Raw genomic sequence first — 19,048 nt, 5'->3', positions numbered from 1 at the left:
AATCTTTGTTTTTTTAGCACTTCTCTCCTTAAAGGGTTAGTTCACCCAAAAATGAAAATTCTGTCATTAATTACTTACCCTCATGTCGTTCGACACCCGTAAGACCTCCGTTCATCTTCGGAACAGAAATGAAGATATTTTAGTTGAAATCTGATGGCTCTGAAAGGCCTCCATTGGCACAATGGCACTTTACACTCTCAAGACCCTTAAAAGTTACTAAAGACGTCGTTACAAAGTCCATCTTACAAGGCATCATGAAGCTTCGAAGCGTTATGAATCAGTGAGTCGAATGAGCAGTTTGGATCGCCAAATTTCAGCAGTTTGGCGGTTTGACAAGCGATCCGAATCATGATTCGGCTCACTGATTCATAACGCTTCGAAGCTTCATGATGCCGTGTTTTGAAATCGTCATCACTATGTAAGTCGTTATTTAGTAGTTATTAGTAGTTTTTTTGCGCACAAAAACTATTCTCGCCGATTCATAAAGTTATTTTAGAACCACTGAAGTGAGATGGACTTTGTAATGACGTCTTTAGTACCTTTTAAGGGTCTTGAGAGTGAACCGTGCATTGTGCCAATGGAGGCCTTTCAGAGCCATCAGATTTCAACTAAAATATCTTCATTTGCTTCCGAAGATGAACGGAGGTCTTATGGGTGTCGAACGACATGAGGGTAAGTAATTAATGACAGAATTTTCATTTTTGGGTGAACTAACCCTTTAAGATGAATTGCTTGTTTTCCTTATTTGTAATAGCTTTGGATAAAAGTGTCTGCTAAATGAATAAATGTAAACATAAAATGTAGCTTGTTGTAAATATGGGTTAAATCATTTTTTCCCCCAAAATTTTAAATCCAATAACTCATTAACAAACAGCAAATGTTTATTTATCATATTGATCATTTTGACAGCTATTTGACTTTTTCCTTTTTTTTCTAACATTGTGGTTGTTTTACAGTAGAAATAACAGTTTTATGTCTGTTTTTGACTTTTAAATAAAAATATCTCAACCACGTTTTGCCTCTCTTGTCTCTGTAGGCAGAACAAAATTCAAAAGGATTTCTACCTAATGATTTATATCCAATTAAATGTTTTAGTTTAAGTTGGAAAAGCGTAAAAAATAAATGTATCCATTTATTTAAACTATATTTGATAAAATTAAGTTGGACCAACTGAATTACATTTCATTGCATGAATCTGTTGGGGCTACACATAGGCTATTTGTTGGATGGAAATCCTGCTCTCAATTAAATTGAGTTTGTCCAATGAGTTTTTTGAAGAAAGAAATACATTAATTGGATATAAATTATTTAATTATTAATATTATCCACACATTCTTCAAAGCTTCAGGGCTTTGCCGAATATTAATAAGTGTGAATTATTGTCTCTTAAAAACTGTAATCTTTTATTAATATGTAATATTCCAATTAAAGATAAAAATCACATATTTAAGTATAAAGATTGCAAAGAATGAAGAGGAAATGGATGAGCTTAATTTTTCCCCTATTATTGATGAGACAAAGTAAATGAAATCGATCTATCTTTGAGGTCAATCACACCTTCAAAGTTAATTGGATTAAAGCATTTCTTTAAAAAAATCTGGAAAGTCTGGCAGCAGAGTTTCAGACAGATTCCGTTAAATCACAGCAAATAATCATTTCACAAAATTGCATGCAAAAACTGTAAAAATACAGCATTGACTAAAGTAAAAATGTATTAAATATGATAAAAATGTATTAAACCGTGGAAAAACCTGATAAATTGTCTAACTTTTAAAAATAACTTACTATTTGAGTTATTTTATAAAGCTGCTCTGTCCAGCTACAGTCATTTACTTTTAAAATATAGATTTTCCATGTAAAATAACTATGAAATGATTTATAAAAATGCAATAAGCACATAAATTAAAAAACAAATGTTTGCATATTTACAGTATTAATCTTTTACAGAACCACTCACAACTTCATTCAATCTCTAAATTAAGTACTTAGAAATACATAAAAATAGCAACCTTTACAACCAATGTCTGTCAAATTAACAAAATATAGTAAAGAATACATTTAATCAAAGGTTGCAGTATACATTTGCAGTATAAGTCAAAGCTCTTCTTCTGCCATACCACATTAAAACATTGCTTTGCTGCCATCTTGTGGTCTGTAAGTATTCAACAAACTAATTCAAGTCCTTTTCAGACCAGTCAGTTTGAATGATTGAGCATGTTTTTGTGTTTAAAATATTTGTATTTATTAAATTGAGCATGTTTTTGCTGATTGTGTGTGTGTGTGTGTGCGTGCGTGCGTGCGTGCGTGTGTGTGTGTGTGTGTCAATTGACTCTATTTACTTTCTTCACTGACTAAAAATGAAAAAGACTGACAGAGTTTTAAAACAATTATCAAATTTCACCCTCTAGACAAGAATTTACAGCCCATTTTATCCACCCTGTCTGCTAAAGTTTCTTTTTAAAAAAGTAATGCGATACAATATTACGTTACTTCCTAAAAATGTGCATTACTTTTTTATGCAAAGCAATGCGTTTCGTCACTTTTGTGTTACTTTTTCTCAACTGGGCTGTGCTGGGCTTGCTTGTTTGTTTGTTTTTTAATAACAAAAAAATATATATATTTCACACCAAAAATGAAATGAATAAGCCTCAGGCTGTACAATAAAAATACACACATTTCTGTTACTTAAAAAAGTAAAAATTTTAAACGTAATGTGTTACTTTACTAGTTAAAAGTAATCTGATTACAGAACTTGTAATGCATGACTCTCAACACTGAAAAAGGGCCAGCAATTATTTCATCTTTTTATAAATCAGGGATCTAAACCAAAATCAATAAAACGGGATGGATGTTTGACGAGCAGTTGGTCAGTGAATCGACTGATTACTTGGTTGCTCACATAACACCATCCTGCAGGCAAAATGCCTCCATCAGTTTGATGTTTTGAATCATCAGATCACAAAACACTTTGGATACTGTTCACATGTTCTGACAGATACATGTGAAATAGACTAACTTTGCCTAATAGAGGAAAATTCTGTAGGTAGAGGTCCCCCATATTAACATTTTGATAACTTCTTTTCTGGTGAAAGACATACATAAATGAAGAAGAATGCTAAAATAATAAATATCAAGGATGAATATTTACTGGGTAACCAATATTTTGTAGAAGTAGTGTGAAAATGTTCACCTTAGATTTGGAGCCATATTACTGAGGACAAAAATGAATTTAGAAAGATGGCTGCATTATTGTTTTATATTTATACAGAGATTGGTAGGTCTAAGATTTGTTGCATTATATGCCAATGGTGACAGTTCAAAAATGTGAAAAAGCACTTCTTGTCCCAGAGCCAGATAAGGGGACTCACATGTACATCTGGGTCCAAATACCATGACTACTATTTTTTTTCTCTTTATCAAACTATGTATTGAAAAATGTAAGGCCATCCAGGCTTTTAATATCCTCAAGACAGTCCAAAAATGGTGCTATGGAGTTTGCATCTTTCAGTTTCAAAGGCAGATAAAGTTGTGTATCATCTGTATAACAATGAAATGATATACTATTTCCTAAAAATGGACCCTAAGGAAAGCATGTGTAAAGAGATCAGGATAGGCCAAAGAATGGAGCCCTGGAGGACTCCACATGACAGAGACGAAGAGTCCATGACACAGACTTGGTACTGGGCAACGAAACTTGGTATTGTCCAGCGAAGTAGACCGGAGACTTGACAGTCTCCGCTCTAATTGATCCCAAAGGTGTTCTATCGGGTTGAGATCAGGACTCTGTGCAGGCTAGTCAAGTTGCTCCACACCAAACTCACTCATCCATGTCTTTATGGACCTTGCTTTGTGCACTGGTGCGCAGTCATGTTGGAACAGAAAGGGGCCATCCCCAAACTGTTCCCATAAAGTTGGGAGCATGAAATTGTCCAAAATGTTTTGGTATGCTAAAGCATTAAGTGTTCCTTTCACTGGAACTAAGGGGCCAAGCCCAACCCCTGAAAAACAACCACACACCATAATCCCCCCTCCACCAAACTTTACACTTGGCACAATGCAGTCAGGCAAGTACCGTTTCTCCTGGCAACCGCCAAACCCAAACTCGTCCATCGGATTGACAGACAGAGAAGCGTCATTGGTCACTCTAGAGAACATGTCTCCACTGCTCTAGAGTCCAGTGGCGTTGTGCCTTACACCACTGCATCCGACGCTTTGCATTGCACTTGGTGATGTAAGGCTTGGATGCAGCTGCTCGGCCATGGAAACCCATTCCATGAAGCTCTCTACACACAGTTCTTGAGCTAATCTGAAGCACACATGAAGGCCACATGAAGGTCTGTAGCTATTGAGTCTGCAGAAAGTATGCGACTTCTGCACACTGTGCGCCTCAGCATGCGCTGACCCCGCTCTGTGATTTTACGTGGCCTACCACTTCATGGCTGAGTTGCTGTTGTTCCCAATTGCTTCCACTTTGTTATAATAACACTAACAGTTGACCGTGGAATATTTAGTACCGGTATATTCACAAATGGACTTATTGCACAGGTGGCAACCTATCATGGCACCACACTTGAATTCACTGAGCTCCTGAGAGAGACCCATTTTTTCATAAATGTTTGTAGAAGCGTCTGCATGCCTAGGTGCGTGATTTTATACACCTTTGGCCATGGAAGTGATTGGAACACCTGAATTCAATTATTTGGAGGGGTGTCCCAATACTTTTGGCAATATAGTGTATCACCTTGATCTTCTCATGAAGTGAAAGAGTTTTCTCTCTCAACGTACAGCAGACTTCTCACATAATTTTTTTTTTCAGTTAAACCTCGACCCTTTCGATTAACTGCAAGATTGCATTTAGATCTGCCTCCATCTAATCGACAACCCATGGTCATAGAATCAAGTCACCACTCTTTTTTTTTTTTCACAATAAATGTCTGACACTAGCCTACTTCCGTTACATTGCGACTTTTAACATAATGCAACATTTTCTATAACTTGTTTTTGTTTTCTAAATGATCAGTCTTTTTTTTACTTGGGCCTTTAAGCAACCACTTGTAAGCAGCTTGCATAGTGACATGATAAAAAACACTCAGACCAATTTAGCAACCACATACAACACACACACACACACACACACACACACACACACACACACACACACACACACACACACACACACACACACACACACACACACACACACACACACACACACACACACACACACACACACACACACACACACACACACACACACACACACACACACACACACACACACACACAAATGATCAATAATTGGCTGAGAAGAGAACACCCAGTTCACTTTCTTGCAGTCTTACAGCAGGGATATTATAGGAAACTAAAACTAAAACCATAAAAACTGAAATAAAGACAGCATTTCTCATTTTTACTTAATTTAATTGATATACTAAATAAGCAAACTAAAACTAAAATAAAAATAAAAAACTATATACAAAATAAAGACAAAAAAAGTAACTAAAATTCAAACGAAAAACAGAAAATATAAAAATAAGAACTGATTCAAAATATTAATAAATACTATAATAGAACTAATTCAATCTACTGTATCTAGAACATGCATCTTATATTTTCTACCACAGCTTATTTTCAGCTGTTTTCTCCTTCTCTCTAACACACACACACACACACATGCAAATGCGTTGTGGGTGTCCTGTGGAAAAATCAATGTGTGTGTTCAACTCATTATGCTGTGGTGGCACAGAGGGGAGGAACTGGCACTATGAGTGTTAGCCTTTTCATGCTTATCCATGAGAGGCACAGATGGCCCCTTTTTCTCATACCCAGGGACCCGCTATTGATTAAGCTTCTGCTATAAAAAAAGAAATAATTACACATGAGACGCTGAAGGAAACCGACAAAGAAACTCAGCTATATGCCTTCCTGTAAATGCCTCTGTCAATTAACATCAGCCAAATTTTCCGCTTGCATTTTAAGTTTACATGGCACCTACATTACATTCTGACACAAAGAGGAAAAAAGACAAGTATAAAATACTGTTTCCTGGCAATGACCTCATCAAAAGATCATGTTTACATTTCTCTTGTGCAGCAGAACAGTTTTGACATGCTCACAGAGATGTTTTTTTGTCAGAATACATACCAATAAACAGCCCTACTTTACTATTTTTAATCCAATGGCGTATATGACAAAATGGCAACTTGATGTGAACTTTTGCTTTTTTTATATAATAAGCAACAAGAACTGCTTTAGTCCAGTTAGACTGGGCTTTGGAGTATGCCACTGTATTACTACATACATTATTTAGAGATTGTAGGCAGTTAAAAAATCCATGGTACTGGTGGTAACCTACATATGATATATTATCATACTTTAATTTGGGTCACACTAGTGTTTTACAGTGTACGCATTAGTAATGAACAACATATAAAAAAGTATTTTGTGAAACTGCTTACCTATGACAACCAATTGTTGTCAAGGTGATTTTTAGAGTATATGCATGTCAGTTTTCCCCACACAGGTGTCATAGCAGAGTGACTTATATTACTGTTTTTGCATGTTTATTGACTTTAAAATGTTCCATTAATATTTGACATCCACAAACCAACACATAACTTTTTATTTTAATGTATCATTGTTTTATCATTTAAATGTAAATGTATTAATTAAAAAAATATCTTAAAAGTTTTTTATTTTAAATTAATGCCAATAAATGGATTGATATTTTGTTTATTTTGCATCTTTTTGGGTCCAATGTGCTATTAGTTAGATTATGTACGAGCATACAGATACCCAAATTAGCCTGATAGCTTAGTTTATACACACATTTGCACTTGCCCATTCACGATGTAATTACGCTTTAAATTAAGTGTTAAATGTCCAAATAATTCAGTTAAAAGAATAATATAATGATGTTCAATTATTCACTTAATAGGCTTATTATTATTATGCTAATTAATTAAGTTTATCAAGTGAAAGAAACGTCCATTTTGTTTTATTATGCACTATATAGTAAACTATTTTATATATATATATATATATATATATATATATATATATATATATATATATATATCGTTCGTATGTGCTTAGTATAATCATTAACTGATAGAGTACAGAGACCCGATTTGTTGAATCGCTGATAAAGTAATGGCGTCACTGCAGCTGTTTGTTAGAAGCTCCGGTTCCCAGAAAGCTGAGAGTTTAGTACTGCACAATCGCATTGGCTGGTCCAGCCTGAACAATAAGCTTTTCACCAAAACAACACCAGAATCTGAATGCATCCGTCAAATAGAAATATTTGTGTCAAATGCCAACACCAGGCTGAAAAGAACACAAAACAAACAAGGACACTGAATTTTTGAAAGCTTTGTTGATCGAGATCAAATATGATGGAGATATTCTACAAGATGTTTGTGAAAACTGACCAATATTAAAGAAATTTTAGTGAACTCACATTAAACTAATGAGAGTTTAACACAATGATATCACAGTGTTCTCACATGATGAGCTCGCAGTTTGAGCACACAGTGAGTGCGCTGTGAAGTTACAATTTTAGCTCACTGTGACCTAACATTGTGACCACATCATGAGTATCCTGAGAGCTCATGGTGAGATCACTGTGAGATCTGGGTAGGCTATTAATTAATTGATATAATTTTTGTTCTAATTACTTTATTTAAGTTCAGTGCTTAAAGGATTAGTTCACTTTAAATAAACTTTTGCTGATAATTTACTCACCCCCATGTCATCCAAGATGTCCATGTCTTTCTTTCTGCAGTCGAAAAGAAATTAAGGTTTTTGATGAAAACATTCCAGGATTGTTCTCCATATAGGCTAATGGACTTCAATGGGCTCCAAACGGTTCAAGGTCCAAATGACAGTTTCAGTGCAGGTTCAAAGGGCTTTAAACAATACCAAACGATACCAGATGATGAATAAGGGTCTTATCTAGCGAAACGATCAGTTTCTGCGAGAAACCGAGCAGTATTTATGCTATTATTTTACCTCTTATCAGACGAACGTGATCATCTCTGAGCTCCGCCATAACTTCCGCTAAGTGAGGTCAAAATACGAGCGTGCTCATAGACATTATTGATCGTAGATGCCTCATTCTACTGGTCCGTGCAGGAGCTAATGAGGCATCTACGTGTACATCTATGCACGCTCATATTGCGTTTTGCTAGATAAGACCCTTATTCATTGTCTGGTATCAAGCCCTTTGAAGCTGCACTGAAACTGTAATTTGGACCTTGAACCGTTTGGAGCCCATTGAAGTCCATGGAGAAAAATCCTGGAATGTTTTCATCAATTTCATATTTTTGACTGCAGAAAGAAAAACATGGACATCTTGGATGACATGGGGGTGAGTAAATTATCAGCAAAAGTTTATTTAAAAGTTAACTAATACTTTAACTTCATTAATGAGAGTGGAATATCTAAATGTGTATATATATATGTGTATATTTTTAATCCCGATATGTGTGTGGAAAATTGCCACACCTGTGCTCATATTCGGAATAACACACACGGGTCACATTTAAACATTATTCGTTATAATAATATAATGTATAAATAATGTTTATTTAATACAGCTTTAATACAGGGAGTGCAGAATTATTAGGCACGTTGATTTTCTGATCATATTTTTTTTCCAGGCACATTTGACCAATTCCAAACCACAGTAATCCTAATAACTACTATTGATTTAGTATTTAATAATGTATAAGTGATATATAATTGTTCATGAAGGCTGGAAATGAAAAACACCTTATATTCAGGTGTGCAGAATTATTAGGCATGTTTTCTTTTACAGATAAATTGAGCCAAAAAAGAGATTTAACTCAGACTGAAAAGTCAAAAAGTATTAAATGCCCATGAGAAGGATGCAATACTAATGCAATACTAGACATTGCAGTTAAGGCGTGACCATTGAACAGTGAAATGCTCGTTGGGTCAGCAGGGTCAGACAAAAACAGGTGGTGAAGAAAAGACACCTGTTAACTGCAAAAGAATTAAGAATTAAGGTGAAGAATTAAGGGTGAAACCATCAGGAACCCTTTAGTCTCCAGCGCCACCATTTTCCAAAGCTGCAACCTACCTGGAGTCTCCAGAAGTGCAAGGTGTCAGGATCTCAGAGACTTCAGTTAGGTAAAGAATCCTAAAAAATGACCCCCACTAGATAAGAATCACAAGCTGAAGTGTTGTAAAATACATGAAGAAGGTTTTTTTATAGGCTTTATGGACAGATAGGTTGAGAGTGACTCTTGAAGGACCAGCACCACATCCTCTAGTACCACTGTTTGAAGAATTCATCTTCCAGAATCTGGCAGTACGTTTTGGGAGTTCATTTTTAGTCCATCTCTGCAAAACGGACTTCAGGATGGACTAAAATGAACTCCCAAAACGTACTGCCAGATTCTGGAAGATGAATTCTTCAAACAGTGGTACTAGAGGATGTGGTGCTGGTCCTTCAAGAGTCATTCTCAACCTATAAAACCTATAAAGCCTATAAAAAACCTTCTTCATGTATTTTACAACACTTCAGCTTGTGATTCTTATTTAGTGGGGGTCATTTTTTAGGATTCTTTACCTAACTGAAGTCTCTGAGATCCTGACACCTTGCACTTCTGGAGACTCCAGGTAGGTTGCAGCTCTGGAAAATGGTGGCGCTGGAGACTAAAGGGTTCCTGATGGTTTCACCCTTAATTCTTCACCTTAATTCTTAATTCTTTTGCGGTTAACAGGTGTCTTTTCTCCGCCACATGTTTTTGTCAGATCCTGCTGACCCAACGAGCATTTCACTGTCCAATGGTCATGCCTTAACTGCAATGTCTAGTATTGCATTAGTATTGCATCCTTCTCATGGGCATTTAATACTTTTTGACTTTTCAGTCTGAGTTAAATCTCTTTTTTGGCTCAATTTATCTGTAAAAGAAAACATGCCTAATAATTCTGCACACCTGAATATAAGGTGTTTTTCATTTCCAGCCTTCATGAACAATTATATATCACTTATACATTATTAAATACTAAATTAATAGTAGTTATTAGGATTACTGTGGTTTGGAATTGGTCAAATGTGCCTGGAAAAAAAATATGATCAGAAAATCAACGTGCCTAATAATTCTGCACTCCCTGTATGTAGTTCCAATTTATTGCAGCATAATTTACGACATAGCCTACAGTAGCCTAGTATGACCTCATTAGTCCAACTGTTCAGGGAGTTACACCAGATGACGCGGTAAATTCGAAGTCGGCCAGTAGGCGGACAGACGCAGAGCTGCTTTCAACAAACACCCCTCCCACCATGGGGCAAAACAAGCCATCCTCCAGCAGACGACGGGAGCAAGGAGAAGCATGGACAGCCGGAGTAACACAGGCGTCTTCCCATCGACCGAGACAGTGAGCGTGAGATTGCTCCATCGAATATTCCCCTACTTCACGAGTCCGTGAGCGGCACGAGGACAGTATAAAGTAATGCGCATACTAAATCCAGTCAAAAGATGAAATGCTTCTCCCGGTACCTGCCTTACATCTTCAGACCGCCGACTAGCCTCCTCTCCTCCAGCTGTCACACTGAGGGTAAGTGACTGTTCTCGCTGACAGTACGTGAGTGGAGATGATGCTTCACTGTGTTAAAGTGCAATCAATAGAGCGTTCTCTGTACATAACAAGATGTTTGTTGATATTGGATCGTTTGAGGTTTGGAACGCGGGCTGTGTCTAAAAACGCATCGGGCAATCAACATAGACAACATTTTGGGTCACAGGCGCGTTCGCGTCTACATGTATGATGCCCCAGCCACAGGGCTGTCTAGGTAGGCAGTCATGTAGATTTTGGAACACACACTGTAAGTACTGAGTAAAACTAATGAAGAAGGCATACAATACAGGGCAAAATGTTTTGCGTTTTTTATTGTAGTTTTCGTGGTAGAAAAAAATGTGCATGTTACCACTTTCTACTTTGTATGATTACTAGGCACTAGGCAGGTTACTAGCCTATAATTTGACACGCAACCATTGCCACAGGTCACACTTTACATTGCAGTTCCAATGTTATTGTGTGTTAAATACTAATTTATGCACTGCAAAATATTCGTGACATTTACATTTATGCATTTGGAAGACGTTTTTATTCAAAGAAACTTCCATTTAATTCAAGGATATATTTGATCAGTTCTTGTCTTTCTTGGTGATTGAACCCATGACCTTGGCATTGCTAGTGAACAGATATAATGCAGTGCAATACAATGAGGATTGAGAAATGTATCATATTTGATCTTTTTTTTCTTTCTAAAAAAATGATGTATGGATAACCAAGCTGTTCCAGTTCAGTAAATGGTCATCTTGAAATATTTCTAAAAATATTTACTTCATAAAAATCATCAAAGCTTTCACAGCAAAAAGACACATGTACCACGACCTGAAGGTGGACTATTTTAGAATTATACTAAAAGGCCTTTTACCTACTAAAAAGTATAAACTATTAATCAGACGGCACAGTGTGTAGTAGATTGTGTGCAACAGGTTTTTCAGTTTTGGTCATGTTGATAGTCTTAGGTCATGTATCAAATATGATATAGTAGGCTTTACATCTAAATGGAATATATTTCAGAACTATTATTTAGTATGGAATATGGTGAATCAGTCTGTTTATTGCAGCTTACGTCTACCCTGTAGCAATTTAGCAGTTTCACAGGCTTTTTTACTCGATAGTGTCTCAATGGATATGCGGTAGTGGTGTGCGGTGGTGTTTTAAAAAAGTGTATAAATTGAATCAAGTTAGCATATTTACATTTATTCCAAAATAATAACTAAAGGCAGGAACAATTTTAACAATATATATATTATTTGTGAACTATTTTGTTCATCTTTTCTTTTTAATAGTGAGCTTATTTTCATCAGTCATCAAGCTTGTACACACTGCTCACAACCACAGGCAGGAAGATGTACCTTTAATTTCCCCAAGCTGATTGCTCACTAAAAAACCCCACAGTCATCATGTTTTCAGCCCAAGTTTGATTTTGATGTGACATAAAGCGGTGATATCTAAGTGGCTTTCTAAGTTGTTTAATTAATTTTTAATCAGTCTTCCCATTAACATCATCGCCATCATTGTCTTCATTCAGGCCAATTCCAGAATGCACACGAAAACAAGAGGCAGGATTTATCGCGTGAAACAATCATATCCAATCATAGCGCGATGGAAGCATTGCCTCCTCTCACGTGACTTTCTCCCATTCATTCTCAATTACCCCCCACTAAACTCACTGTACGCTTTGGGGTGTCTGTTAAAAGTCAATGTGATCAGAGGAGGCACAAGAGACACTGACTTGCAGTGTTACTTTATAAAAACGAGTGACTTTTACACTTTTTAATGTCACATTTTGTAATATTTGCCTTGTTTTATTTTTGAATATCGATTATTTTGAGGAGACACTGCCTCCCTTGCCTCCTCCTCGGAAACACCCCTGATATGCGGATATGTTTACTCCATCTCAATGGATATGTCACACTCTAAGGTTTTTTTATTTTCTAAGGTCATACAGTAAGCATGTGAGACTGTGGTATATTGAGGCACAAAAAACAAACCGTGTGTGTGCGCACTCTCGCTCACTGATCGCACACTAGCATTCATGTACAGACACACAATACATTTGCATTGTTCCCACACACACTCGGGAAGGATAATGTTTGATTTGTCATGTGTACGTTGTTGTGTTTAGTAATCGTAGGTTTATGCAGTCAAAGCGGTTGATTCAGGAGGTTTTCTTGGCACCTCTGTGTGGTCCTGTTCTGTATCGCAGCTTGACTCATCTAAAATGACATCTCATTGTTGTAGCTCTGTACACACTATACTGTGAATTCTGTAACGTTTTTTTCATGGGTGCTTGGGTGTGTATACATTTATTATATAATATAATTATATGGACTCCAATGATCCTTGCAGCTTGCAGAAAGTACAGTTTTCTGATTGTTTACTTTGCTGGATATAGCAAATGATGACAAAAATAATGTGTTTAATGAGATGAATGGCATATGCTTAATTTTACGATAAGTGTGCGATTAATCACGATTAATCATACAACACGAGTGCGATTAATCACGATAAAAAATGTAATCGTTTGACAGCCCTAATATATATATATATATATATATATATATATATGTTCATTTAAAAGAAAAATGTCAGAAGTAGAGGTTAGAGGTTTTTGCATCCGACGTCTTCATAGAATTTACCAATATATTTGCATACAGGCATGGTTAGATTTATTTCCGTTTAAATTCAGCAATGTACAGTACAGTGTTTAAACAGACACCTAATGTTTACCTTTATAGAAGCACAAAATTGCATTTGCAAGGATGCAGTCCGGATCATATTACCTTTATACCTCTTCTGTTACCTATATATAGGACAGAATGAACCTAAGGGGGAAATGCATCTTTTCAAACCTTGCTGGTGCAGTAGTAGAGGTACTAATAGATAAAAATAGCTCTATAGGGCCCTGTAACAATAAGTGTTGAGTTTCTGCCCGGAAAGAGATATTTCATTTCAAACCCAGCTCCAATAACAACCTCCTGTAGCCAACATATTGGTCATGCAATACTATTCAACACCTGCAGCTACACATCTTTTTCTCCCATCCCTTTCACTTTCTGTCTTTCATTTCCCTTTGATTCCTCTTTCGTCCAGAAGATGTAAACACTGGGTTATCATGACTTGCTGTACTGTGGAGTCTTGTCAAAGATTTCCTTTGGCTGTCTGTCTTCATGCATGATTCTGTGCTCTCATCTCCCGCTGTCTCCATCTGTGTCTGCTGCCCAGGCCGGATCAATTGGATCTTAAAAGGTTACAGTTCCATTGCTGGCAGTGATGTATTACAATACTGTATTATGCAATCCTGTTATACCAGTGCCTGGGAGTTTTACAGTAAAGTTATACACTGTACTTGTGCAATTAGAAATAAATCCATGTATATGTCAACCTTAAAATACTTCTGCCGATAACATGCTTGACTACAATACTGCATAGATAGTGAACTGATACATTTTCAGTGGCTGAACTTTTTGTTTACGCCTATTCAATCGTATTGTCAATTTTTTTGTTAATAAATGCTAAACAAAAATAAAATGTCAAAACTATGGCTTTCAAATAATATTAAAGAATTAACATTTTATCCTACAGTGGGGAGAACAATTATTTGACACACTGCCGATTTTGCATTTTGCCCACTTACAAAGCATGTAGAAGTCTGTAATTTTTATCATAGGTACTCTTCAACTGTGAGTAATTAATTAGCATTTTATCGCATTACATAAGTATTTGATACATCAGAAAAGCAGAACTTAATATTTGGTACAGAAACCGTTTTTTTTTTGCAATTACAGAGATCATACGTTTTCTGTAGTTTTTGACCAGGTTTGCACACACTGCAGCAGGGATTTCGGCCCTCTCCTCCATACAGACCTTCTCCAGATCCTTCAGGTTTCGGGGCTGTCGCTGGGCAATACGGACTTTCAGCTCCCTCCAAAGATTTTCTATTAGGTTCAGGTCTGGAGACTGGCTAGGCCACTCCAGGACCTTGAGCCTTGAGATTCTTCTTACGGAGCCACTCCTTGTTGTCCTGGCTGTGTGTTTCGGGTCGTTGTCATGCTGGAAGACCCAGCCACCATCTTCAATGCTCTTACTTAGGGAAGAAGGTTGTTGGCCAAGATCTTGCGACACATGGCCCCATCCATCCTCCCCTCAATACGGTGCAGTCGTCCTGTCCCCTTTGCAGAAAAGCATCTCCAAAGAATGATGTTTCCACCTCCATGCTTCACGGTTGGGATGGTGTTCTTGGGGTTGTACTCATCCTTCTTCCTCCAAACACCGCAAATGGAGTTTAGACCAAAAAGCTCTATTTTTGTCTGATCAGACCACATGACCTTCTCCCATTCCTCCTTTGGATCATCCAGATGGTCATTGCCAAACTTCAGACGGGCCTGGACATGCGCTGGCTTGAGCAGGGGACCTTGCGTGCGCTGCAGGATTTTAATCCATGATGGCGTAGTGTGTTACTAATGGTTTTCTTTGAGACTGTGGTCCGAGCTCTCTTCAGGTCATTGACCAGGTCCTGCCGTGTAGTTCTAGGCTGATCCCTCACCTTCCTCATGATCATTGATGCCCCACGAGGTCAGATATTGCATGGTGCCCCAGACCGAGGGAGATTGACCATCATCTTGAACTTCTTCCATTTTCTAATAATTGCGCCAACAGTTGTTGCCTTCTCAACAAGCTGCTTGCCTATTGTCCTGTAGCCCATCCCAGCCTTGTTCAGGTCTACAATTTTATCCCTGATGTCCTTACACAGCTCTCTGGTCTTGGCCATTGTGGAGAGGTTGGAGTCTGTGTGATTGAGTGTGTGGACAGGTGTCTTTTATACAGGTAATGAGTTCAAAAAGGTGCAGTTAATACAGGTAATGAGTGGAGAACAGGAGGGCTTCTTAAAGAAAAAGTGAACAGGTCTTTGAGAGCCGTAATTCTTACTGGTTGGTAGGTGATCAAATACTTATGTCATGCAATAAAATGCAAATTAATTATTTAAAAATCATACAATGTGATTTTCTGGATTTTTGTTTTAGATTTCGTCTCTCACAGTTGAAGTGTACCTATGATAAAAATTACAGACTTCTACATGGTTTGTAAGTGGGAAAACCTGCAAAATCTGCAGTGTATCAAATACTTGTTCTCCCCACTGTATATTGTTACACCCCTAGCATCATCCTATACATTGCCACCAAGTGGCAAGCCGTGTATGTTGATTTTTTCCGCCTCCAAAGTCCAAACCAAGATGGCCAGTCAGAAATGCCAAGTTTCTCCAGAATATCCATCCATTCCTTCTATCCCAGGAGACTCTTGCAGGTAAAACATTTTTGTAACATCAAGCAATATTTAGTTATAATTGGATAACTTAAGCCTAGTTTATTTTTTATGCATGTCTTCACTATGGAATTGCTTGTTACATCACTTTTATAGGAAATGTATTGGAGTATTTTTCCACAACTCTCAAAGAAAACCCTTTAATTTGATGATTTTATCAAATGAAAAAGAAATTAAAGTCACATTTAGTCGCTGTAGTAAACGCACTGCGATAAAGATAAACAGTCTTTAATAATAAATCCAAAGGGAAAACACGCAGGAGAATCTAGCACAATCACATAAAAGGGTACGCGGATGTACAAAAAACAGGAACGTTTTTCCTTTGTTTTTCACATACAGACGACAACATTGACAATATGATCCCTGCCAAAATTATTAAAAACAGTCTAATGCTTGCCAAGCCAGAAGTTGGCGGTCACTTTTTAAAGAAATATTACAAAACTTTCACTTTGAGCCCAGGCAGCCAAAACGCTGTTGTCGTGTAAAGGAATGGCCAAAATGCATAAAAAGTTTACTACACAGCTACTTACTTACTACCTAGCACTGTATATAACCAACTACACAGAACCATGAACAGAGGAAACTAAGGGCTAAGTTGTGGTTTCTTGCTTTTTCAGCTGATATTTTCTCACGGCTGTGTGATGGTTCTCAGAATAATGCGAATTGACATTTGTCAAGTAGGACTTGTTAATGGATCAAAACCGTCTTTGTTCCTGAAACAATACACCTATCAGATTTTAGAGATATAGGAATTGTTAGTGTTGAGTTTCAAACAACACTTATTGTCTGATTTCAGAGGTACTGTAGTTGGGAAAGTGTTTAGTAAGTGCTCCGTAAGTTGCTTTGAATAAAAGCATCTGCTAATTGCCACTTACTGCTTTAGATAACATCACACAGTGGTCACTAAGTAGCATCCTACTTTTCATGTATAGAAGCACAGTAGAGGTTATCGCATTGATCCAGCCCGCAGTGAATGCAAAGTATGTATGTTACCAGCAACTGCTGATCACAGATGCCTGGAATTACACTTGTGTGTTTACCGAGCATATCACAGATGCACTGTTCTATTGTAGCATGTTAACACTTTCCTAACTGGCCTTATGAGAGTGGATGTAACTGGAGTGCAGAGATATAAGGGAGAACAGGTTAAAGAAAATCAGATAGGTCAAACTGCACCAACTCTGGTAACTGGAAGAGTAAGCACAGGTCTGGAAGAATTGAGGAAAGAGGGAAGGATGCAAGATAGGCCATTCTGAATGCATGGCAAGCATGAAGTTGTGTTGTACATACCTGATGCACTTAAAGCGATAGTTTACCCCAAAAATTTACAAAAGAAGATATTTTAAGAAATGTGTCAGTATAGAGCTGCAAGATTAATCGTTAAAAGTTCGCAATGTCAATTCAGATCAGATTATTCCTAAATGACAATGATTCTCCTATGTCTATTAAACCTTTTGACGAGTCTGATCACAGTGGAACATTAAAATCTGCACTGCCGTTGCCACTGAGAGAGCAGTTGTATAGGTATCAAACAGCTTCATAAACAGTTTTTTCAACACATAGCATCATTATTTCTGTATAACAATATTTCATATGAGCACAGAATAGAATAGTTCGGATATAAACATTGATGTGTTCAACATGGGGGAGCATTAATGCCTGATATAGTGGACCTTGCGGAAGTGAAATATTTAGAGTCAATTCTGACATAGTAGGCCATTACTATGAAAAAAAAATACCAGAATTCATGTTCTCTGCATTAAAATGTAAAAAAGAAAAGATCATTATGTTACTGCATTACTGTGATACAATTAATTTTACACGTCACAGAAGTGTATTACGTTTTAAACTTGATTTCTTTTTATAAGTTGAATAACAACCATGTAAATTAAGAGTGGCTGGATTAAGTGGAAATACTTTAAGGTATAGTTCAACCAAAAATGAAAATTACCGCATGATTTACTCACCCTCAAGCCATCCTAGGTGAATATGACATTCTTCTTTCGGATCAACACAATCAGAGTTATATTAAAACATGTCCTGGCTCTTCCAAGCTTTATAATGGCAGTAAATGGCAGCCCAAAATTTGAAGCCCAAAAAGGTGCATCCATCCATTATAAAAGTGCTCCACATGGCTCCGGAAGGTTAATAAAGGCCTTCTGAAGCGAATCGATGGGTTTGTGTAAGAAAAATATACATATTTAACATGTTATTAAGTGAAATAGCTTCTGGCAGACCGCCTTCTGTATTCAACTTATGAAAAAATTGTAACTGGCACGACGATGACGTTGGACGTCGCGTAAAAAAGCAAATTACTGTTTGTTTTTGCTGCTTTTTATGTTGTTTTGTTCTTGTTTTTGTGCTTGTTGTTGCTCTGATATTTGTCATGTAGTGATTATACTGAGATCCAATCACGTTTTTACTTTCCTCCACCAATAATTTCCTCTGTCCAAAAATGTCCAAATAATAAAAACTTTTTGAGAAGTTCTTTTGGCAGCAAATGGAAATGGTTTAAAGTTTTTAGTGTTCCGTATGAGTTGCATTCTGACATTTTGTAATGTAACAATGTATGAAATTGAGTTTGCATTTACCTAATTGTGTAGAGCAGTGGTTCTCAAACCTTTTATACCAAGTACCACCTCAGAAAATATTTGGCACTCCAAGTACCACCATAATGACCAACATTAAAATACAGTAGCGTAGTAGGCCTAACTATTCAGCTACAGCTCCGCACAGTTCGAAAACGAGGCAGTTTACTCCTAATAGGAATATTTGTTGTTGTCAGCCAATTTAACATTGTAAATACACAGATTGTAGATTAACAATGCGTGCTTACATACAGGTAAATAAAATAATAACATAATGATTAAATTAAAATGTGTTGTACCGAAAAGTTAAATTAAAACTGTACTGTACGTAAATGTAAAACAAACTTTACTCAAATAAAGATTAAATTAAAATGTATTGTTTTAACATTAATTCATATTTAAAGTCCCTGTAAAGTCAAAATTAAATATTTGTTCTGAGTTTGTCACACGACAGAAAAGTGTGTTATTAACCACCCAGCCAAATTTGAATCATAAAAAAAAGCCAAGCAAAATCTTGAAAAAAGAACTCAAAC

At 36.8% G+C, this 19,048-nt stretch overlaps 1 protein-coding gene across 1 annotated transcript in view; it reads left to right on the top strand.

The window, feature by feature from the left end:
• The first annotated feature begins 10,319 nt into the window (after positions 1-10,319).
• ppp2r2bb (protein phosphatase 2, regulatory subunit B, beta b) overlaps positions 10,320-19,048 on the top strand; it is a 104,615-nt gene continuing 95,886 nt past the window's right edge. The window contains exon 1 of the mRNA XM_079835484.1: positions 10,320-10,587. Coding sequence (XP_079691610.1) covers positions 10,509-10,587 — 79 coding nt within the window. The 5' untranslated portion in view covers positions 10,320-10,508. The remainder of the gene's footprint in view (positions 10,588-19,048) is intronic.

The sequence above is a fragment of the Gobio gobio genome (genome assembly GCF_949357685.1).
Source record: "Gobio gobio genome assembly, chromosome: 14".
Lineage (NCBI taxonomy): Eukaryota > Metazoa > Chordata > Actinopteri > Cypriniformes > Gobionidae > Gobio > Gobio gobio.
The sequence above is the reverse complement of the archived record's forward strand: the minus strand, read 5'-3'. Positions and strand labels throughout refer to the sequence as shown.